The sequence below is a fragment of the Pleurodeles waltl genome, chromosome 3_1 (assembly GCF_031143425.1).
Source record: "Pleurodeles waltl isolate 20211129_DDA chromosome 3_1, aPleWal1.hap1.20221129, whole genome shotgun sequence".
NCBI classification, from domain to species: Eukaryota; Metazoa; Chordata; class Amphibia; order Caudata; family Salamandridae; genus Pleurodeles; species Pleurodeles waltl.
This window is the reverse complement of record NC_090440.1, coordinates 4,979,254-5,005,104: the sequence shown is the minus strand read 5'-3', so window position 1 is coordinate 5,005,104 and position 25,851 is coordinate 4,979,254. Positions and strand designations below refer to the sequence as shown.

Genomic DNA, 25,851 nt, shown 5'->3' with positions numbered 1-25,851 from the left:
CAGTTCTGGTCACAAAACTTCGATTTATTTGTTATAGCACATTGTCTCCCACCATGTCCCATTTCCACTTCTGTGGAGCTTCCCTTGGCAGTTTGATGCCGGTACCAGCCAGAACCATGGAGGCTCTGGAGCTCTGCTCCTCCATGACAGTGATCAGAAGCCTGGGTCGGCGGGGGCTTGGTTGGCCCCACTTTAGGACTACCTGGTTCTCTCTTTTTGTGCCCTAGACCCTTGATGTCTGGGTGACTTCATTCGTCCCTACAACAGTTGTTACTGACACCTGGTACCTCACAGACCACATCAACCCTTACCATCATGTTTATTGATCAGTAACATTTGACAGATTTAATTAACTTCAGTATGAGATGTCCCCATGTCTATTGGAGTCCGTGCCAATTCACTTACCACATTTGAGGACCCCCTTTGCCGCTCCGCCCATTCCCTTGCCCCTTCTAGTCCCTCCACTTAGTTTCCAGTTTGCGAGCTAGAGAGATGAGCCACCCCCACCCTTGGCAGAGATGGATGCGTGCAGATGGGTAAAGCATGGGAAGATACAGCGATAACATGCTCTGTAAGAGGCAGGGGCAGTGCCAGCTGCTGGCTCCGAGTCCCACAGTTCCTGGATGTCCGGCCTCCTTCCTTAATCCGTGCTCAGATGTTGGTTGGCTGGCTGTCTGGTTCCTGAAGCAGACGGTAGCCCTGCATCTCCGAGCCCACCTCAGGGTAGACCAGGAAGCCGGTAAAGGTGATGTACTTGCCATGGTTGCTGTAGGCCCCGTAGCCATCATGCTGGTGGCTGTAGAGCCAGACGGTGTCGCCGCGCTGCAGTGCCAGCATCAGGCTCTGGCTCTGCATCTCCCTGCGCTTGGAGTGGTTGTCGTCGTAGATCATTGCTTGCACCTCACTGCGGTTCTTCATCAGCTTCACCGACATGGTCTTGTAGGGCATCTTGCCAATGGTGAAGGAAAAGTAATAGGCGCCTGCCACGCGGCAGCGGAACTCGCCGCTCGACAGGTTGAAGTCCTGCCCTATGTTCACAAACTCTGAGTCAAAGGTGATGGGCTGGTGTTGGACCTTCACCTCATCACTGCCCACTAGACTGTCTGAGCGGGCCACAGAGAAGGCAGACCGGGGCTCACTCTGAGAGTCAACGTACACCTCGTTGGCGAGGCTCACGGAGCCTTTCACAGCACCGGTCTTCAGTGCCACGGCTTTGTCCAGCTCCGGTGAAGCCCCACTGTTGTGGACGTAGGAGGACGCGTCTGGGTAAATGAGGTAGCCATTGAAGGTGGTGCAAGGTCCCAGGTTGCTGTAAAGGGCATAGTGTGAGTCTCCGTGCAGTCGCAGCCAGACCCTGTCCCCGTAGTCCAGGGGCAGCATGGCACTCTGGCTGGCCACCTTGCGCTCCTTCCCGTGGTGCTCATCATAAACGATCACCTCCACCTCATCCTTGTTCTTCATCAGCATGACCGACAGGCTCTTCTTGGGGAACTTGCCTATAGTGAACGAGAAGTAATAAGCCCCTGGGATCCGGCAGCGGAAGAGACCAGCCTTGGGGTCGAAGTCACCTCCGATGTTCACGTAGACCTTATCAAATGTGATGACCATCTCCGCGCTGCCTTCCATGCTGCTTGTCCGAGCCACGGAGAAGGCTGATCGAAACTCGGTGTCTGGGGAACCGGTTGCCACCTGGACCAGGACCTGTACCAGGATCCAGGCCTTCAGCGGGTGGACAGCCATCACTGGAGACAACAGAACAGAAAAGGGGAGATGGTCAAGGCAAGGGCACTTCAGGACTACATCAATAGTATGAGGAAACACGCCTGGCAACTTACAGCGAGACTGGAACACTTGGAAACAAGAGGACAAGCAACTAGAAGGCATAGACACCAGAGCATGAAGGAGCACAAAAGTATGAAAAGACACTGGAACAAGATTCAACACAAGAACACGCAAAGGCACAAATGCAAGAACAAACACAAGATCAGGAAGAGGCAGAACTGCATAGAGAGACCAAACAACAGAGGAAGATGGACACAAAGAAATTCAATTTGGTAAAGAGACAACAGAGCAGGAAGAGACAAGCAAAGACAAGTTTAAACAGAGATATAACAAGAAGAAGAAGCAAAAAACAATAAGACAAGATGACTCAAAAACATAAATATGAACACAAGGGCATGACAACAAATCAAGCAGAAACACAAGAACATGGGTCAGCACTTGAACACTCAGAGACTGATCAATAAGGAGAAATCCAAAGAACAGCTGGAGACACCAGAGCACATACAGACACAAGGACACAAAGACATGACAAGAGCAAACACAAGAGTATGTAGATAAACGAAGTGTGGACAGGAAATGACAAGCAAAGAGGTTTGAACAAGGGGAGACACCGGAATAAATAGATGAGCAAACACGAGAATGTGAAAACACGTGCATCTAGAGACCAAATGATGAACGTGACAAGTTGAGACACAGGAAGACTCTGATATACACATGAAAAATTTGAGAATATAAAGAAACACAAGAGCACTGGGAGACACAAAGATAAGCAGAGACAAGAAACAGAGGCAAAGCAACATGATGATATGAGTTCCCCAAGAAACCCCAGAGCAGGAAGAGGGAAGAAGACGAGCAGAAACACAAGCAAAAGAGAACCGGGGAGAAACACATCCACCCTCGGCTACCAAAAGTCCATCTCAGCAGCATCTGGATGCACAAACTGTGACCACACTCTCCCTGTTCTTACACCGCTACGATGGCAGACCGCTTGCATCACCCACCAACCAATGCATGGATGGAGCCCCATTTCCTGGGCTGAAAACTGAAAAATTATGATGGCCACCAACGCTTGCAAAGCGCAGGTTCTCTTCTCTTAGAAACCCCAGCCTGTAAAAAATATGGGCACAGCAAGGATCAGGGACTCAATCGTTTTCAGGCAGTGCACCAAGGATCAGGGACTCAATCTTTTTCACAGACTGCAGCAAGGATCAGGGACTCAATCTTTTTCAGGCAGTGCAACAAGAATCAAGGACTCAATCTTTTTCACAGACTGCAACAAGGATCAGGGACTCAATCTTTTTCAGGCAGTGCAACAAGGATCAAGGACTCAATCTTTTTCAGGCAGTGCAACGAGGATCAAGGACTCAATCTTTTTCAGGCAGTGCAACAAGGATCAAGGACTCGTGACAAGGATCAGGGACTCAATCATTTTCAGGCAGTGCAACAAGGATCAAGGACTCAATCTTTTTCAGGCAGTGCAACAAGGATCAAGGACTCGTGACAAGGATCAAGGACTCAATCTTTTTCAGGCAGTGCAACAAGGATCAAGGACTCAATCTTTTTCATGCAGAGCAACAAGGATCAAGGACTCAATCTTTCTCACAGACTGCAGCGAGGATCAAGGACTCAATCTTTTTCAGCCAGTGCCACAAGGAACAGGGACTCAATCTTTTTCAGGCAGTGCAACAAGGATCAGGGACTCAATCTTTTTCAGGCAGTACAACAAGGATCAATGACTCAATCTTTTTTAGGCAGTGCAACAAGGATCAAGGACTCATGACAAGGATCAGGGACTCAATCTTGTTCAGGAAATGCAACGAGGATCAAAGACTCAATCTTTTTCAGGCAGTACAACAAGTATCAGGGACTCAGTCTTTTTCAGGCAGTGCAACAAGGATCAAGGACTTAATCTTTTTCAGGAAATGCAACGAGGATCAAGGACTCAATCTTTTTCAGGCAGTACAACAAGTATCAGGGACTCAGTCTTTTTCAGGCAGTGCAACAGGGATCAAGGAATTGTGAAAAGGATCAAGGACTCAATCTTTTTCAGGCAATGCAACAAGGATCAAGGACTCAATCTTTTTCAGGAAGTGCAACAAGGATCAAGGACTCAATCTTTCTCATGCAGTCCGACAAGGATCAAGGACTCAATTTTTCTCACAGACTGCAACTAGGATCAAGGACTCAATCTTTTTCAGGCAGTGCAACAAGGATCAGGGACTCAATCTTTTTCAGGCAATGCAACAAGGATCAGGGACTAAATCTTTTTCAGGCAGTGCAACAAGGATCAGGGACTTAATATTTTTCAGGCAGTGCAATAAGGATCAAGGACTTGTGACAAGGATCAGGGACTCAATCTTTTTCAGGCAGTGCAACAAGGATCAAGGACTTAGGGCCTGATTATGACCCTGGCGGACGGCGGAGGCCGTCCGCCAAGGTACCGCCGCTGAATGACCGCACCGCGGTCAAAAGACCGCGGCGGCCATTTAGACATTTCCTCTGGGCCGGCGGGCGCTCTCCAAAAGAGCGCCCGCCGGCCCAGAGGAAATGCCCCTGCAACGAGGACGCCGGCTCAGAATTGAGCCGGCGGAGTTGCAGGGGTGCGACGGGTGCAGTTGCACCCGTCGCGTATTTCAGTGTCTGCTTAGCAGACACTGAAATACTTTGCGGGGCCCTCTTACGGGGGCCCCTGCCGTGCCCATGCCATTGGCATGGGCACGGCAGGGGCCCCCAGGGGCCCCGCGGCACCCCCTACCGCCATCCTGTTCCTGGTGGGCGAACCGCCAGGAACAGGATGGCGGTAGGGGGTTTCAGAATCCCCCATGGCGGCGCAGCAAGCTGCGCCGCCATGGGGGATTCTAAGGGCAGCGGTAAACCGGCGGGAGACCGCCGGTTTGCCTCTTCTGACCGCGGCTGAACCGCCGCGGTCAGAATGCCCTGCGGGGCACCGCCGGCCTGTCGGCGGTGCTCCCGCCGACCCAGGCCCCGGCGGTCTTGTACCGCCGGGGTCAGAATCACCCCCTTAATCTTTTTCAGGAAATGCAACGAGGATCAAGGACACAGGGACTCAATCTTTTTCAGGCAGTGCAACAAGGATCAGGGACTCAATCTTTTTCAGGCAGTGCAACAAGGATCAGGGACTCAATCTTTTTCATGCAGTGCAACAAGGATCAAGGACTCAATCTTTTTCAGAGACTGCAACAAGGATCAAGGACTCACGCCTTTTCAGGGAGCTCAACAAGGATCAGGGACTCAATCTTTTTCAGGCAGTGCAACAAGGATCAGGGACTTAATCTTTTTCAGGCAGTACAACAAGGATCAGGGACTTAATCTTTTTCAGGCAGTGCAACAAGGATCAGAGACTTAATCTTTTTCAGGCAGTACAACAAGGATCAGGGACTCAATCTTTTTCAGGCAGTGCAACAAGGATCAGGGACTTAATCTTTTTCAGGGAGCTCAACAAGGATCAGGGACTCAATCTTTTTCAGGCAGTGCAACAAGGATCAGGGACTTAATCTTTTTCAGGCAGTACAACAAGGATCAGGGACTTAATCTTTTTCAGGCAGTGCAACAAGGATCAGAGACTTAATCTTTTTCAGGCAGTACAACAAGGATCAGGGACTCAATCTTTTTCAGGCAGTGCAACAAGGATCAGGGACTTAATCTTTTCCAGGCAGTGCAATAAGGATCAAGGACTCGTGACAAGGATCAGGGACTCAATCTTTTTCAGGCAGTGCAACAAGGATCAAGGACTCAATCTTTTTCAGGAAATGCAACGAGGATCAAGGACTCAATCCTTTTCAGACAGTACAACAAGGATCAGGGACTCAATCTTTTTCAGACAGTGCAACAAGGATCAGGGACTCAATCTTTTTCAGGCAGTGCAACAAGGATCAGGGACTCAATATTTTTCATGCAGCGCAACAAGGATCAAGGACTCAATCTTTTTCACAGACTGCAACAAGGATCAGGGACTCACGCCTTTTCAGGGAGCTCAACAAGGATCAGCGACTCAATCTTTTTCATAGACTGCAACAAGGATCAAGGACTCAATGTTTTTCAAGCAATGCACCAAGTATCAAGGACTCAATCTTTTTCACAGACTGCAACAAGGATCAAGGACTCAATGTTTTTCATGCAGTGCAACAAGGATCAAGGACTCAATCTTTTTCACAGACTGCAACAAGGATCAAGGACTCAATGTTTTTCAGGCAGTGCACCAAGGATCAAGGACTCAATCCTTTTCAGGGAGCTCAACAAGGATCAGGGACTCAATGTTTTTCTGGCAGTGCAACAAGGATCAAGGATTCAATATTTTTCACAGACTGCAACAAGGATCAAGGACTCAATGTTTTTCAGGCAGTGCAACAAGGATCACAGACTCAATCTTTTTCACAGACTGCAACGAGGATCAAGGACTCAATCTTTTTTAGGCAGCTCAACAAGGATCAAGGACTCAATCCTTTTCAGGCAGCTCAACAAGGATCAAGGACAAAAGGCCTGAATTAGATTTTGGTAGATGGGTTACTCCGTCACAACGGTGACTGATAGCCCGTGCACCGAAATATAAATCCCATAGGATATATATGGGATTTATATTTCGGCAAACAGGATATCTGTCATCATTGTGATGGAGTAACCTGTCCACCAAAATCTAAATCAGTCCCTCAAATTTTTTCAGGGAGCTCAAGAGGGATAAAGGACTCACTCTTTTTCATAAAGCATGCTGAGAATCAAGGACTCACTCTTTTTCATGAAGCATGCTGAGGATCAAGGAATCACTCTTTTTCAGGAAGCATGACGGGGATCAAGGACTCAATCTTTTCAGGAAGCATGACGAGGATCATGGACTCACTCTTTTTCAGGAAGCATGCCGAGGATCAAGGACTCACTCTTTTTCAGGAAGCATGATGAGGATCAAGGACTCAATCTTTTTCAGGAAGCATGATGAGGATCAAGGACTCACTCTTTTTCAGGAAGCATGACGAGGATCAAGGAATCACTCTTTTTCAGAAAGCATGCAGAGGAACAAGGACTCAATCTTTTTCAGGAAGCATGACGAGGATCAAGGACTCAATCTCTTTCAGGAAGCATGACGAGGATCAACGACTCAATCTTTTACAGGAAGCATGACGAGGATCAAGGACTCAATCTCTTTCAGGAAGCATGACGAGGATCAACGACTCAATCTTTTTCAGAAAGCATGATGAGGATCAACGACTCAATCTTTTTCAGACAGTGCAACAAAGATCAAAGGGCTCACTCTTTTTCAAACAGCAAAACAAGGATCAAAGGCTCGCAACATGGATCAAGGACTCACTCTTTTTCAGGAAGCTCAACAAGAATCAAGGACTCAGTCTTTTTCAGGAAGCATGACGAGGACCAAGGGCTCAATCTTTTTCAGGAAGCATGACGAGGATCAAGGATTCAATCTTTCTCAGACAGTGCAACAAGGGTCAAGGACGCTATCCTTTTCAGGCAGCAAAACAAGGATCAAGGACTCAATCTTTTTCAGGCAGGCAAAATCAGGATAAATAATTCCCTTTCACTGACTCTGCACACAACTCCTTGGTTAAATGGGATTTATACATGAGCTGACATTCTTGCAGAGAGTACACGTAACCCCACCTTGGTATTTGGAGGTAATGAATAGACCACATAATGTTCTATTTTTAGTGGTGGCTTGGTTGAGCAGTTAGGCTTATCTTGGAGAAATGCAAAGCATTTGTTGAACTCCCTGTGTCAATAAATGTGGACACACACTCAAGAGAATAACTCAAGACCAATTCATGAAAATACTTCAGATTTTAATATAATTTTTAAGACCAAGATCATCAGAATCGGGAAAGTACTTTTTAAGGTTTGATTTTTCAAAGTTTAGCATAAATAGTCTTTTTGTGCGTAATAACGCACTATAGGAATCAATGGGAAAAACTTTTAAAAATGCTTATAAAATCAGGCAATGATTTCACAAGTGTCACCTCCTGTTTTTAGATTGAGATATCCTGTGGGCGAGCTGGAGAAGTTCAAGAGGTTCCCGGTTCAAGCCGGAGCAGCGGCTGAATGTCTTGGAACTGGTGCAGAACGGGGAAGGGGACCACTTGGAAACACACTGCACTGGAGGACTTAAAGATAAGTCCGGTGGGACCCCTTGTAATATAGAGGTTGCATGGGGGTTAGGGAACCCTAGACCACAGCTGTTTTTCTGATGCAGTGCCCAGGGGGGCCAAGGGCCGTGGAGAAACAATGTTGGGTTGCCATCTGCTGCTGGCTGCAGAGTCAGAGGTCAGATTTCAAAAGTGATAAAGCCTTTGAAGCTGACCGCTGGGCCTGGGTGCCTGCCTGGGGGAGGAGGCGTAACACCTCCACCCGGGAAAGGCTTTGTGTTCTGGCTCCTGAGAGCAGCAAGCTCTCACACCATGAGTCCAGACTTGTGTCTGGTGGTGGCAGGCTGGTAAAAAACAGTCAGCAACCATATGGGGCTGGTAGGTTTTAGTAGGGGGCACCTCTAATGTGCCCTCTGGGTACATGTTATAATAAATTCAACACTAAAATCAGTGTGGGTTTATTATTCTGAGTTGTTTGATAGCAAACAACCCGGTATTCAGACAGGCCATCATGTAGCTGGGGAACTCGTAATGAGTAGTGTCCACTATGGCTTCCATGTACAATTACTATGTCTTAAAGTTTTGTAAAGACCCAGTAGGGGCATATTTGCTCATGCAAACATATGTCTTCACATGCACTATTGTGCACCCTTCCTTAGGGCTGGAAGGCCTGTCAGAGGGGTGACTTACGTGTAGTGCATGCAGTGTTAGTGGACAGGGCACTCTTGGTGAGTGCCATGTCGAATTTGCACTTTTTAAATACACCTTGTCATGCATTTGCAATGGCATTCTGCCTGAGGCTGGTGTGGGGCCTCTCAGAAAGGCCCAATTGGTGCTGCAGCTCTGGGGGGCCCTCTACAGTACCCATGCCCTAAGTACCAGGGGTACCATTTACTAGGGGCTTACAAGGGTGACTGAAGTGCCAATACATAGTATAGTTTTGGGGAAAGAGATCTGGCCCTGGGAACCTGTTTAGCTGGGGCCCAGGGCACTTAGAATTTGAAACCACATAATTTTCCAGGAAAACCGAGGGGGGCTAAGAAGCAAAAACAGGCCCTTCCTCACACAGGCATTGTCTGTACAACTCATACAGGACTCGGGGAAAGGTCGCCTCTCTGATCCTTCCTTGAATTATTGCTTGTTTTTCATGACTGACTGTGCTCATTCGTGCTCCTGTGGTATTGTTGATGAATGGTTCATCCACCTGCCTGGTATATCTTATTGGATGTGTTTATTTGTTTTGATCTTTTGATAAGTTATTCTTTGCAACCAGTATGTTACCATGTGCAGTGTTCTAACATGAGGGTTACCACACAAATATATTAGATAATTAATAAATAGAGACACAGGAGCTCACACAGACACACATCTTCACGATGGAAACCAAAGTGCTCAAAGACACAGGAGAACATGAATACACAAGACCAGTAGAGATAGAACAATACACACAGACACATCAACATAAAGAAACCAAAGAGCCCAAAGACACAGGAGAATATGAATACACAAGACCAGTAGAGATAGAACAATACACACAGACATATCAACATAAACAAACCAAAGAGCCCAAAGACACAGGAGAACGTGAATATACGAGACCAGTAGGAATAGAACAATACACGCAGACATATCAACACAAAGAAACCAAACAGCCCAAAGACACAGGAGAACGTGAATACACGAGACCAGTAGGAATAGAACAATACACACAGACATATCAACATAAAGAAACCAAAGAGCCCAAAGACACAGGAGAACGTGAATACACTAAACCAGTAGAGCTAGAACAGTACACAAAGACATATCAACACAAAGAAACCAAAGATCCCAAAGACACAGGAGAACGTGAATACACAAGGCCAGTAGAGATAGAACAATACACACAGACATATCAACACAAAGAAACCAAAGAGCCCAAAGACACAGGAGAACATAAATACACAAGACCAGTAGAGCTAGAACAATACACGCAGACATATCAACACAAAGAAACCAAAGAGCCCAAAGACACAGGAGAACATGAATACAAAAGACCAGTAGAGATGGAACAATACACACAGACATATCAACACAAAGAAACCAGAGCCCAAAGACACAGGAGAACATGAATACACGAGACCAGTAGAGATAGAACAATACACGCAGACATATCAACACAAGGAAACCAAAGAGCCCAAAGACACAGGAGAACATGAATACACGAGACCAGTAGAGATAGAACAATACACGCAGACATATCAACACAAAGAAACCAAAGAGCCCAAAGACACAGGAGAACATGAATACAAAAGACCAGTAGAGATGGAACAATACACACAGACATATCAACACAAAGAAACCAGAGCCCAAAGACACAGGAGAACATGAATACACGAGACCAGTAGAGATAGAACAATACACGCAGACATATCAACACAAGGAAACCAAAGAGCCCAAACACACAGGAGAACATGAATACACAAGACCAGTAGAGATAGAACAATACACACAGACATATCAACACAAAGAAACCAGAGCCCAAAGACACAGGAGAACATAAATACACGAGACCAGTAGAGCTAGAACAATACACGCACACATATCAACACAAAGAAACCAAAGAGCCCAAAGACACAGGAGAACATGAATACACAAGACCAGTAGAGATAGAACAATACACACAGACATATCAACACAAAGAAACCAGAGCCCAAAGACACAGGAGAACGTGAATACACGAGACCAGTAGAGATAGAACAATACACACAGACATATCAACATAAAGAAACCAAAGAGCCCAAAGACACAGGAGAACGTGAATACACAAGACCAGTAGAGATAGAACAATACACACAGACATATCAACACAAAGAAACCAAAGAGCCCAAAGACACAGGAGAACATGAATACAGAAGACCAGTAGAGATAGAACAATACACACAGACATATCAACACAAAGAAACCAAAGAGCCCAAAGACACAGGAGAACGTGAATACACGAGACCAGTAGGAATAGAATAATACACGCAGACATATCAACACAAAGAAACCAAAGAGCTGTGGTGAGGTGGTTAGAATATGCATGTGTCACTTGGAATCGTGTGACATCGTGAGAGTGATGTCATGCCATTCCAGGCGACAGATGGGTGGAGGTGACGGTTGGTTGCGGTGCTGTGCCCCTCTTCTACAGGAGTAATACTTGTTTATAAATGGAATAAATATCTTCTTTTACAACGCTTCACTTCGACTCATTTCATGTGGCGACGAGGAGAAAGATTCAAGGTCATCAGGAACGTTCTTGAACACGGAACAGTAAAAAGAAATGGTGGAATGAAGTGAAATTATGAAGATCTGGATCGGATGTTTTTGATGGAGAATTTGGCAAGTACAGTAACTGCGGTGGTGTGGGGCACAGAGACTTTAAGCGTAAAGGCAGTTACAAATCAGCTGATTTGCAGCAGTATGAGATTGTTGGTGGCAGCGTGAGACACTTGACAGTTTAACACTCGCGCAACAAACAGTGAAATACACTGTTGGGCGCAGAATATATGAGTGCATTTTGTGATCGCATAAGAAACAGTATACTCCGAGTTGGTGTGTATACGCATCGATTGGTTTAGTTTGAATTAATCGAGCGCATTAACAAGCTGAACAACGCTCGTGCAACAAACGTTAAAATACAGTGTCGCGCGCAGGACACACACGCGCTACTCGGAGTGTGGTGAGTTCGGGCAGGAGGCATTTCGTATTGCGCACATGCATCGATCGGAGCAAGTAAAAAGCAATTAAGAACCAAAAATAAAGGCAAGTCTCACCCCCAGTCTTCAATGGTTCTTCAGGCTCTGGTGGTACTGTTTTTGTTATGAACTTCCTGTTACGATCTCATCAGTAAAATAAAAAAGGGACTCTGGATATCTGAAAGTTTTTTTTGGTGTCGGCCATCTTACATTGGGAAGAATAAATTCTCAAATTAACAACCAAAGAAGATTAAATTATTATATTTTGCTTTATTTATAGAAAAGAGAGAAATAATAAGAATATACATTTTTGAAGTATATTTGTTTAAGTAGTTTTTTTGTTACTAATTGGACAATGCAGAATATTCATCCACCTGCTCCTTTCTTGCAAGATCCGGGGGATCCTCCATTGGAATGGAAACTGTGGTTACGATCATTTAAAGCTTTTCTCGGAGCTATTGATGGTCATAGATTTAGACCTGAAAGGAAGAAAAGTCTAATGTATTACTATTTAGGAGTTGAAGGACAAAATGTTTTTGATCATGTACCTACGTATCAAGTGGGCGAAGAAGAAGAGTTAGATGAATTTGATATGGCTATTGCACAGTTGGATAAACATTTTGTAAAAACTAAGAATATTGTAGTACATAGATATAAATTTTTCACGAGATCGCAGAATTCAAATGAAAGTATTGATACTTTTATTACTGCATTGAAAGTACTAGCTGCAAAATGTGAATTTGAAAATTTTACATCTCAATTGATTAGGGATCAATTGGTAGCAAGGTGTTTTTCAAGGAAAATACAAGAGAAATTGCTTACGTGTAAAGATCCTTCTCTAGACAAAGCTATTGATATTGCGAAAAGTATTGAGTGTTCTTTGGAAGATGCAAAACAATTGGAATCTGCCTTAGCAAATACTACAATATCAGGTGCAGTAACTAATGTTCAGAGTGTTGATAGTAAGAAGAGTTATGGGTTGGAGAAAAAACAAGATGGTTTTACGTCATCTAGAACTTTTTCTACAGGCAAATCTAGTCAGAAGACTTTCTGTTATAGATGTGGGGCTTATTCTCATGTATCTTCTTTCAAAAACTGCCCTGCAGTTGGTCAACGGTGTAGGAATTGCAACAAAACTGGTCATTTTTCACGAGTGTGCAGAAGTCTTCGTAAGAACAATGTCCGCTATGTTTTAAATGATGAGATTCAAATGGAACAACAAGACAGGAATGAGTTGGTATTGATGGTCAAAGAGACTGGACATACAAGTAGCAAGTTGATTGTGGATCCTGACATTCTAGTGTCAATAGAAGGGGTGGCTATTAAGTTATTAGTAGACACAGGAGCTCGTATTACTATTGTGTCAAAAGACAAATATGATGAATTTTGGGGAGCAAAACCACTATGTAGTCCTGATGTTTCCACTGTTGCTTTTGAAGGGAGTAGAATTGATCTACTTGGTTATTTTTGGGCGTCATTAACTATTTATAATGAAAATATTCATGGGAAAGTCTATGTGGCTAAAAAGGGAATCAATGTTTTAGGATTGATTCACCAGGCTGAATTTAAATTAGTTATTAAACCAGGACAAGAGATACCTGTGTATATTGAAAGGAACAGAGCAAGTCCTGTGAATACAATTGAAAAAGGGACAAGCATATGGCAACAGAAATTCAAAAGGTTATTTCAAAATAAACTAGGGAAGATAACTAACTTTACACATACTATCAAAATCAAACAAAGTGCAATTCCTGTCAAACATAGGTTAAGGAATGTACCTTTCAGTATAAGAACAGAATTAACAAATTTATTACAAGATTTGTGTGAAGAAGGTGTTATAGAAAAAGTTGAGGGCACTTTATGGTTGTCTCCAATTGTTTTAACTAAGAAGAGTTCAGGGGATTTAAGAATGTGTGTGGACCTGAGAAGTTTGAACAAAGAAATTTGGGTAGACAACTTTCCGCTACCAAGGATTGAAGATTTGATCGCAAAAGTTGGTGGGTCTAGCTGGTTTACAAAATTGGACTTGAAATCAGCTTACCATCAAGTAGAGCTTGATGTTAGCTCTAGACATTTGACGGCTTTTGTCACACCTGATGGTACGTTTCAGTTCTGTAGGCTGCCTTTTGGACTAGCCTCGGCAGCGGCAGTTTTTCAGAGACTCATGTCTAGCATGTTCAATGATAACCCAAATGTTGTTGTTTTTCAGGATGATATTTTGGTTTTTTCAGACACTGAAGTAGCACATGATAAGGTTCTAGAAAAGGTTTTAAGCACATTAGAAGACAGAGGAGTAACTTTAAGGGATGAGAAGTGTGTGTTTAAATCAAGAGAGGTTGTGTATCTAGGTCACATTTTATCTGAGCAAGGGATTAAGCCAAAGCCGGGATTAGTAAAAAGTATTTTAGAGGCGCCTTCACCTAAAACGAAAGAACAATTATTGTCATTTTTAGGACTATGCGAATTTTATGCTAAATTTTTGAAAAATTTTGCCAATACCACTGAGTGTTTTAGAGCTCTGCTAAGGAAGAATGCGATTTTTGCTTGGTCAGATGAGTGCAACAAAGCATTTGAAAAGGTTAAACAAGACATTATTAAAGCTCCAGTGTTACGACCTTTTACAGAAGGTTTGCAAACTGTGGTTACGGTAGATGCTTGTGAATATGGTTTAGGTGCTGTTTTAACACAAGTCTCGAGTGATGGTTTGGAAAGGACTATTGGGTTTGCATCTAGAACTCTACGCTTAGTGGAGCGCAAATATTCAGTGATAGAGAAAGAGCTGTTGGCATGTGTATGGAGTGTTGAGAAATTTAAACCATATTTATGGGGCAGACAATTTATGTTAAAAACAGATCATAGGCCTTTAGTAGACATATTGTCAGGGAGAAAGATTGAACGTTCTACAGCCAGAATTGCTAGGTTATCTGCCAAATTATTAGAATTTAACTTTTTGGTCGAATATATACCTGGTGGGAAAAACAGTAGAGCTGATTGTCTGTCTAGATTACCTATCAAAGAGGATGATGAAGAGGAGTGGGAAACAGAAATTGAAGAATGTTTTGTAGCTTATATTTCTGATGGTTGTAAATCTGTGGATGAGGAAAGTTGGATTGAATCAGTGAAGAAAGATGACTTATTGAGTAAAGTGATGGGTTTGGTGAAGTCTGGATGGCCAAAAGAGAAAAATCTTTCATTGGATCTTCAACCATTTTGGAAAGTGTCAGATGAATTATCTATTGAGGGTGACAAATTGGTGAGGAGTGATAAACTTATTCCTCCCGAAAGCATGAGAAGGGATTTAATTGTTGGTGCTCATTTTGGTCATTTAGGTGCGACTATCACGAAGAGGAGGTTGAGATCAGATTTTTGGTGGCCCAGAATGGATAAAGAGATAGAGGAGTATGTAAGGAGTTGTACTAAGTGCTCCATGAGTGACAAGGTTTTGATCACAGGGAAAGACACAGATTCTTTTGTACCATCTCCAGCTAGGGCTTGGCAAAAACTAGGTCTAGATTTTTTGGGTCCGTATCATATATTACCACCGGATATGAGGTACTTTATAGTCATTATTGACCATCTTTCGAGATGGGTTGAGGTAGAATTTGTTAGAGCTCCTACTACTCAAAGTGTCATCAATTGCTTAAGGAACATTTTTATTCGTGAAGGTTTTCCTGAACAAATTTTGACTGATAATGGTGTTCAGTTTATTTTATCAGACATGACGCAATTCTTAAATAAGTGTGGTATTAAACACATTAGAACACCTTTATATCATCCCCAAAGCAATGGAATGGTGGAGAGATTTAACCGGGTTTTAGTGGATTGTGTTCAAGCTGCGTGTAGAAGCAATATGTCAGTTAGCCAGAGTGTTAAAGATTTGATTTGGTCGTATCGCACTACACCGCATGTAGCCACTGGGAAAAGTCCTTTTGAACTTATGAGGGGTAGAGTTGCTACGACCGAATTATGCCCGTTCTGGATGGTAAAGTTATTTCATGAAGGGGCGGATGTAAAAAAAATTTGGCAAATGGCGGAAATTAATTCGAATAATAGGGGACAAAGAAAATTGTGTGAGCCACAAGACAAAAAGGATCCATTGCAAGTTGGGGATTGGGTGCGAGTGAAGAATCCTTTGTTAGTGAGGAAAGGTATGTCAAAATTCAGGGATTCTCTGCAAATGCAAGAATTACGTAAGAATGCTGTGAAATTGTCAGATGGTACTTGGTGGAGTACTACAAGAATAGCTTTGGACCCTAACTTGAAAATGCAAGGCATGAAAAAACAATTAATTGTTAACGTCCCGACTGGAACTAGTGAAGATGTTGGGAGGAGAAGTGTGAGAGTCAGAAATAAGCCTGCAAAATTTCAGGATTATGTCATGATGTAAAAAAAATATATATATATATTATGTATGATCTATAGAGTGTACTGTTATATCATATGTTTCTCAAGAATTTGTTTTTAGGTCCATAATTATAGATGAAATGTTGTTAGTATTTTTAGAATTATTTTAGTGTCTAGCTTAATATTTAATTTATGAATTTAGTTTGGGTTGAGTTTTCAAAGAGGGGAAGAAGTGTGGTGAGGTGGTTAGAATATGCATGTGTCACTTGGAATCGTGTGACATCGTGAGAGTGATGTCATGCCATTCCAGGTGACAGATGGGTGGAGGTGACGGTTGGTTGCGGTGCTGTGCCCCTCTTCTACAGGAGTAATACTTGTTTATAAATGGAATAAATATCTTCTTTTACAACGCTTCACTTCGACTCATTTCAAGAGCCCAAAGACACAGGAGAACGTGAATACATGAGACCAGTAGAGATAGAAGAATACACACAGACATATCAACACAAAGAAACCAAAGAGCCCAAAGACACAGGAGAACGTGAATACACAAGACCAGTAGAGATAGAACAATACACACAGACATATCAACACAAAGAAACCAAAGAGCCCAAAGACACAGGAGAACATGAATACACGAGACCCGTAGAGATAGAACAATACACGCAGACATATCAACACAAGAAATCAAAGAGCCCAAAGACACAGGAGAACATGAATACACAAGACCAGTAGAGATAGAACAATACACGCAGACATATCAAGATAAAGAAACAGAAGAGCGCAAAGAAACAAGCAGACAGAACAATATACTGAGACATCATCATCAAGAAATAGAACAGCCCAAAGAGAAACAACAACACAAATAGACAAACCAAACAGAGACAGAACCAAACACCTAGACATATCAACATAGAAAAGCACAAAGAGACAAGAAGATAGAACCATACACGGACACATCAACATAGAAAAACACAAGATCCGAAAGAGACATCAGACCACAAACAGACAAGACAGAACAATAGAGATGGTCATGTCAACATAGAAAAATAGAAGATCACAAAGAGACACAAGACTACAAAAAGACAAGACAGACAGAACAATGCACATAGATCTAGAAATATCAAGACAAAGAAGTACAAGAGCACGAAGAGACACAGTAGCGAGAATAGGCAAGACCGGCAGAGAGATCAGGACCATATCAACATGGAGAAACACAAGACCACAAAGAGACACAAGACCACAAACAGACAAGTCAGAAGAATACACATACCCCTAGACAAATCAACAAAGAAAACCATAAGAGCACAGACACAGAACCACAAACAGACAAGACAGAACAATACACATATACCTATAGACATTGAGAAACACAAGAGCAGAAACCGACAAGACTGGCAGAGAGCACAGTACACAAAGACTTATCAAAATAGAGAAACACAGGAGAAAAATTAGAGAAAAGAAAATGAAGAGAAAAGACCTGCAGAGACAGAAGAGCACACATAGACATGTCCCCACAGTGTGGGATGAGGTCCTGCAGTAGACCAGCCCTTTGACAGCATGAAGTGAGATCTGCTAAGCCTCCCTGGGAAAACCAAACAGAAGGTGCTCCAAGGTGGTTGAGCTCTGACACATGAACACTGGGTGCTCCATCCTCCACTGTCAGAGCTCAGAGTCATGTGATCTGCTGCATCCTCCACTGTCAGAGCTGAGACTCATGAACACTGCATGCTCCATCCTCCAATGTCAGAGCTCAGACTCATGTACACTGCTCCATCCTCCACTGCCAGAGCTGAGACTCATGAACACTGCTCGATCCTTCTCTCCAGAGCTCAGACTCATGTACACTGCTCGATCCTTCTCTCCAGAGCTCAGACTCATGTACACTGGGTGCTCCACCTCCACTGCTAGAGCTCAGACCCATGTACTGCTCTATCCTCCTCTGTCAGAGCTCAGACTCATGTACACTGCCTGCTCTATCCTCCACTGTCAGAGCTCAGACTCATGTACACTGCCTGCTCCCTCCTCCACTGTCAGAGCTCAGACTCATGTACACTGCTCCGTCCTCCACTGTCGGAGCTCAGACTCATGCGCACTGCCTGCTCCATCCTCCACTGTCAGAGCTCAGAGTCATGTGAACTGCTGCATCCTCCACTGTCAGAGCTCAGACTCATGAACACTGCCTGCTCCATCCTCCACTGTCAGAGCTCAGACTCATGTACACTGCTCCATCCTCTACTGTCAGAGCCATGTACATTGGCTGTTCCATCCTCCACTGTCAGAGCTCAGAGTCATGTACACTGCTGCATCCTCCACTGTCAGAGCTCAGACTCATGAACACTGCTCCATCCTCTACTGTCAGATCAGACTCATGTACACTGGGTGCTCCATCCTCCACTGTCAGAGATCAGACTCATGTACACTGCTCGATACTTCTCTCCAGAGCTCAGACTCATGTACACTGGGTGCTCCATCCTCCACTGCCAGAGCTCAGACTCATGTACTGCTCTATCCTCCTCTGTCAGAGCTCAGACTCATGTACACTGGGTGCTCCATCCTCCACTGTCAGAGCTCAGACTCATGAACACTGGCTGCTCCATCCTCCACTGTCAGATCTCAGACTCATGAACACTGCTCCATCCTCCACTGTCAGAGCTCAGAATCATGTACACTGCGTGCTCCATCCTCCACTGTCGGAGCTCAGACTTATGTACACTGGCTGCTCCAACCTCCACTGTCAGAGCTCAGACTCATGTACACTGGGTGCTCCATCCTCCACTGTCAGAGGTCAGACTCATGTACACTGCTCCATCCTCCACTGTCAGAGCTCAGAGTCATGTACATTGGCTGCTCCATCCTCCACTGTCAGAGCTCAGAGTCATGTACACTACTGCATCCTCCACTGTCAGAGCTCAGACTCATGAACACTGCTCCATCCTCCACTGTCAGATCAGACTCATGTACACTGGGTGCTCCATCCTCCACTGTCAGAGATCAGACTCATGTACACTGCTCGATCCTTCTCTCCAGAGCTCAGACTCATGTATACTGGGTGCTCCATCCTCCACTGCTAGAGCTCAGACTCATGTACTGCTCTATCCTCCTCTGTCAGCTCAGACTCATGTACACTGCCTGCTCCATCCTCCACTGCCAGAGCTCAGACTCATGTACACTGCTCCATCCTCCACTGTCAGAGCTCAGACTCATGTACAGTGGGTGCTCCATCCTCCACTGTCAGAGCTCAGACTCATGAACACTGGCTGCTCCATCCTCCACTGTCAGAGCTCAGACTCATGAACACTGCTCCATCCTCCACTGTCAGAGCTCAGACTCATGTACACTGCGTGCTCCATCCTCCACTGTCGGAGCTCAGACTCATGTACACTGGCTGCTCCATCCTCGACTGTCAGAGCTCAGACTCATGTACACTGCTCCATCCTCCACTGTCAGATCAGACTCATGTACACTGGGTGCTCCATCCTCCACTGTCAGAGATCAGACTCATGTACACTGCTCGATCCTTCTCTCCAGAGCTCAGACTCATGTATACTGGGTGCTCCATCCTCCACTGCTAGAGCTCAGACTCATGTACTGCTCTATCCTCCTCTGTCAGAGCTCAGACTCATGTACACTGCCTGCTCCATCCTCCACTGCCAGAGCTCAGACTCATGTACACTGCTCCATCCTCCACTGTCAGAGCTCAGACTCATGTACACTGGGTGCTCCATCCTCCACTGTCAGAGCTCAGACTCATGAACACTGGCTGCTCCATCCTCCACTGTCAGAGCTCAGACTCATGAACACTGCTCCATCCTCCACTGTCAGAGCTCAGACTCATGTACACTGCGTGCTCCATCCTCCACTGTCGGAGCTCAGACTCATCTACACTGGCTGCTGCATCCTCCACTGTCAGAGCTCAGACTCATGTACACTGCTCCATCCTCCACTGTCGGAGCTCAGACTCATGTGAATTGGGTGCTCCAACCTCCACTGTCAGAGCTCAGGCTCATGAACACTGGCTGCTCCATCCTCCACTGTCAGAGCTCAGATTCAGGAACACTGGGTGCTCCATCCTCCACTGCCAGAGCTCAGACTCATGAACACTGCCTGCTCCATCCTCCACTGTCAGAGCTCAGGCTCATGAACACTGGGTGCTCCATCCTCCACTGTGAGAGCTCAGACTCATGTACGCTGCCCGCTCCATCCTCCACTGCCAGAGCTCAGACTCATATACACTGGCTGCTCCATCCTCCACTGTCAGAGCTCAGACTCATGTACACGGACTGCTCCATCCTCCACTGTCAGAGCTCAGACGTATGTACACTTTGCTCCAACCTCCAGTGTCAGAGCTCAGACTCCGGTACACTGGGTGCTCCATCCTCCACTGTCAGAGCTCAGATTCATGTACACTGGCTGCTCCATCCTCCACTGTCAGAGCTCAGATTCATGTACACTGGCTGCTCCATCCTCCACTGTCAGAGCTCAGACTCATGTACACTGGTCCATCCTCCACTGTCAGAGCTCAGACTCATGTACACTAGGTGCTCCATCCTCCACTGTCAGAGCTCAGACTCAGGTACACTGCCTGCTCCATCCTCCACTGTCAGAGCTCAGACTCATATACACTAGCTGCTCCATCCTCCACTGTCAGAGCTCAGACTCATGTACACTGCTCCATCCTCCACTGTCAGAGCTCAGATTCATGAACACTGGGTGCTCCATCCTCCACTGCCAGAGCTTAGACTCATGAACACTGCTTGCTCTATCCTCCACTGTCAGAGCTCAGACTCATATACACTGGCTGCTGCATCCTCTATTGTCGGATCTCAGACTCATGTACACTGGCTGCTGCATACTCCACTGTCAGAGCTCAGACTCATATACACTGCCTGCTCCAACCTCCACGGTCAGACATCAGACTCATGTACACTGCTCCAACCTCCACTGTCAGAGCTCAGACTCATGTACACTGGCTGCTCCAACCTCCACTGTCAGAGCTCAGACTCATGTACACTGCTCCATCCTCCAGACTCATGTACACTGGCTGCTCCATCCTCCACTGTCAGAGCTCAGACTCATGTACACTGGCTGCTCCATCCTCCACTGCCAGAGCTCAGACTCATGTACACTGCCTGCTCCATCCTCCTCTGTCAGAGCTCAGACTCATGTACACTGCTCGATCCTTCTCTCCAGAGCTCAGACTCATGTACACTGGGTGCTCCATCCTCCACTGCTAGAGCTCAGACCCATGTACTGCTCTATCCTCCTCTATCAGAGCTCAGACTCATGTACACTGCCTGCTCTATCCTCCACTGTCAGAGCTCAGACTCATGTACACTGCCTGCTCCCTCCTCCACTGTCAGAGCTCAGACTCATGTACACTGCTCCGTCCTCCACTGTCGGAGCTCAGACTCATGCGCACTGCCTGCTCCATCCTCCACTGTCAGAGCTCAGAGTCATGTGAACTGCTGCATCCTCCTCTGTCAGAGCTCAGACTCATGAACACTGCCTGCTCCATCCTCCTCTGTCAGAGCTCAGACTCATGTACACTGCTCGATCCTTCTCTCCGGAGCTCAGACTCATGTACACTGGGTGCTCCATCCTCCACTGCTAGAGCTCAGACCCATGTACTGCTCTATCCTCCTCTGTCAGAGCTCAGACTCATGTACACTGGCTGCTCCATCCTCCACTATCAGAGCTCAGATTCATGAACACTGGGTGCTCCATCCTCCACTGTCAGAGCTCAGACTCAGGTACACTGCTTGCTCCATCCTCCACTGTCAGAGTTCAGACTCAGGTACACTGCTTGCTCCATCCTCCACTGTCAGAGCTCAGACTCAGGTACACTGCCCACTCCATCCTCCACTGCCAGAGTTCAAACTCATATACACTGCTCCAACCTCCACTGTCAGAGCTCAGACTCATGTACACTGCTCCATCCTCCACTGTCAGAGCTCAGACTCAGATACGCTGGGTTCTCCCTTCTCCACTGTCAGAGCTCAGACTTATGTACACTTTGCTCCATCCTCCAGTGTCAGAGCTCAGACTCAGGTACACTGCCTGCTCCATCCTCCACTGTCAGAGCTCAGACTCATGTACACTGGCTGCTCCATCCTCCACTGCCAGAGCTCAGACTCATGTACACTGCTCCATCCTCCACTGTCAGAGCTCAGACTCATGCACACTGCCTGCTCCATCCTCCACTGTCAGAGCTCAGACTCATGTACACTAGGTACTCCATCCTCCACTGTCAGAACTCAGACTCATGTACACTGCTCCAACCTCCACTGTCAGAGCTCAGACTCATGTACACTGCCTGCTCCATCCTCCACTGTCAGAGCTCAAACTCATGTACACCGGCTGCTCCATCCTCCACTGCCAGAGCTTAGACTCATGTACACTGGCTGCTCCATCCTCCACTGTCAGAGCTCAGACTCATGTACACTGCCCTCCACTGTCAGAGCTCAGAGTCATGTACACTAGGTGCTCCATCCTCCACTGTCAGAGCTCAGAATCATGTACACTGGGTGCTCCATCCTCCACTGTCAGAGCTCAGGCTCATGTACACTGCCTGCTCCATCCTCCACTGTCAGAGCTCAGGCTCATGTACACTGCTCCATCCTCCACTGTCAGAGCTCAGACTCATGTACACTGCTCCATCCTCCAACACCAGAGCTCAGACTTTGTACACTGCCTGTTCCATCCTCCACTGTCAGAGCTCAGACTCATGTACACTGGCTGCTCCATCCTCCACTGTCAGAGCTCAGACTCATGTACACTGGCTGCTCCATCCTCCACTGTCAGAGCTCAAACTCATGTACACTGCCTACTCCCTCCTCCACTGTCAGAGCTCAGAGTCATGTACACTGCCTGCTCCATCCTCCACTGTCAGAGCTCAAACTCATGTACACTGCCTGCTGTATCCTCCACTGTCAGAGCTCAGACTTATGTACACGGACTGCTCCAACCTCCTCTGTCGGAGCTCAGACTCAGTCCTTCTTTAGTCCACAAGACAACTAATTATCCAAGGATGGCCTATGGATTTCCTCAGGGGCTGGACGTTCATCTGTACTCTTTAATAATCCTTCACATATGTGTATGGATCTTTAAGCGCACCGATGTAGCATTCTGTTCCTACTCCAAGGACACGTAGCGCTATATCAGAGAGCCCAACACCAACAACACTCAGCGCTATATCAAAAAGCCCTACACCAATGACAGGCAGTGCTGGGTCTCTGACAGCCCTACACCAACACAGAGCGCTATATTACCGAGCCCTACACCAATGGCACACAGCGCTATATAGCAGAAAACCCTACATCAACAACACTCAGCGCTATATCACTGAGAGTTCTACAACAACGACATGCAGCGCTATACCTGTTACTGCCAGTACAGAAGCATCAGCCCTACACAGAACCCTACACCAAGGACACACAGCGCTATATATCAGGAAGTGCACCACCATCAACATGCAGCACAATATCACAGAGAACCCTACATCAGCTACACGCAACGCTACACCAATGACACAGCGCTATGTCACTGAGGACCCTACACCAATGACACGCAGCGCTGTATCAGTTACTCCCAGTGCAGTACAGTGGTGTCAGCTCTACAGAGAGTCCTACACCAACGAGACACAGTGCTATATCAATGAGTCTTACACCAACGACATGCAGCGCTATACCACAGACAGCCCTACACCAACAGTAACACAAAAGGATGATGGACGGAGTGCTGACAATGCAAACACTCACCCCCATTCACAGATCTGGGTTTAATACATCGTTCTTTTGCTCACCATGCCACCCCAGTTCGGACCAAGCCATATGCAAATCAGTCTTGACCCTGTTCCTGATGGGAACAGTCCAGCCCGAACTGCCAGGCCAGGTCCTCCCTGGACCGGAAACAAGCATCCTGGGACCGGTTTCAGGGTATCACCCTTCTTCAGCCAGGCTAGCTTGATTCCAGTGGCACAGTGAGCAAGGGACCCACATCTGGTCATACCCTTCCCACTTAGGGCAACATTAGTAACACAAAAGGATGATGGACGGAGTGCTGACAATGCAAACACTCACCCCCATTCACAGATCTGGGTTTAATCCATCGTTCTTTTGCTCACCATGCCACCCCCGTTCGGACCCAGCCATATGCAAATCAGTCTTGACCCTGTTCCTCATGGGAACAGTCCAGCCCGAACTGCCAGGCCAGGTCCTCCCTGGACCAGAAACAAGCATCCTGGGACCGGTTTCAGGGTATCACCCTTCTTCAGCCAGGCTAGCATGATTCCAGTGGCACAGTGAGCAAGGGACCCACGTCTGGGCATACCCTTCCCACTTAGGGCAACATTAGTAACACAAAAGGATGATGGACGGAGTGCTGACAATGCAAACACTCACCCCCATTCACAGATCTGGGTTTAATCCATCGTTCTTTTGCTCACCATGCCACCCCAGTTCGGACCCAGCCATATGCAAATCAGTCTTGACCCTGTTCCTCATGGGAACAGTCCAGCCCGAACTGCCAGGCCAGGTCCTCCCTGGACCGGAAACAAGCATCCTGGGACTGGTTTCAGGGTATCACCCTTCTTCAGCCAGGCTAGCTTGATTCCAGTGGCACAGTGAGCAAGGGACCCACGTCTGGGCATACCCTTCCCACTTAGGGCAACATTAGTAACACAAAAGGATGATGGACGGAGTGCTGACAATGCAAACACTCACCCCCATTCACAGATCTGGGTTTAATCCATCGTTCTTTTGCTCACCATGCCACCCCAGTTCGGACCCAGCCATATGCAAATCAGTCTTGACCCTGTTCCTCATGGGAACAGTCCAGCCCGAACTGCCAGGTCAGGTCCTCCCTGGACCGGAAACAAGCATCCTAGGACCGGTTTCAGGGTATCACCCTTCTTCAGCCAGGCTAGATTGATTCCAGTGGCACAGTGAGCAAGGGACCCACGTCTGGGCATACCCTTCCAACTTAGGGCAACATTAGTAACACAAAAGGATGATGGACGGAGTGCTGACAATGCAAACACTCACCCCCATTCACAGATCTGGGTTTAATCCATCGTTCTTTTGCGCACCATGCCACCCCAGTTCGGACCCAGCCATATGCAAATCAGTCTTGACCCTGTTCCTCATGGGAACAGTCCAGCCCGAACTGCCAGGCCAGGTCCTCCCTGGACCGGAAACAAGCATCCTGGGACCGGTTTCAGGGTATCACCCTTCTTCAGCCAGGCTAGCTTGATTCCAGTGGCACAGTGAGCAAGGGACCCACGTCTGGGCATACCCTTCCCACATAGGGCAACATTAGTAACACAAAAGGATAATGGACGGAGTGCTGACAATGCAAACACTCACCCCCATTCACAGATCTGGGTTTAATCCATCGTTCTTTTGCTCACCATGCCACCCCAGTTTGGACCCAGCCATATGCAAATCAGTCTTGACCCTGTTCCTCATGGGAACAGTCCAGCCCGAACTGCCAGGCCAGGTCCTCCCTGGACCGGAAACAAGCATCCTGGGACCGGTTTCAGGGTATCACCCTTCTTCAGCCAGGCTAGCTTGATTCCAGTGGCACAGTGAGCAAGGGACCCACGTCTGGGCATACCCTTCCCACTTAGGGCAACATTAGTAACACAAAAGGATGATGGACAGAGTGCTGACAATGCAAACACTCACCCCCATTCACAGATCTGGGGTTAATCCATCGTTCTTTTGCTCACCATGCCACCCCAGTTCGGACCCAGCCATATGCAAATCAGTCTTGACCCTGTTCCTCATGGGAACAGTCCAGCCCGAACTGCCAGGCCAGGTCCTCCCTGGACCGGAAACAAGCATCCTGGGACCGGTTTCAGGGTATCACCCTTCTTCAGCCAGGCTAGCTTGATTCCAGTG

At 46.4% G+C, this 25,851-nt stretch overlaps 1 protein-coding gene across 2 annotated transcripts in view; it reads right to left on the bottom strand.

The window, feature by feature from the left end:
- Positions 1 to 302: 302 nt before the first annotated feature.
- Positions 303 to 25,851, bottom strand: part of C1QTNF4 (C1q and TNF related 4) — a 94,341-nt gene continuing 68,792 nt past the window's right edge. For both annotated transcript variants that reach the window (XM_069221606.1, XM_069221608.1), the window contains one exon: positions 303 to 1,742. In XM_069221606.1, the coding sequence (XP_069077707.1) occupies positions 652 to 1,740 (1,089 nt within the window). In that variant the 5' untranslated portion in view covers positions 1,741 to 1,742 and the 3' untranslated portion in view covers positions 303 to 651. The remainder of the gene's footprint in view (positions 1,743 to 25,851) is intronic.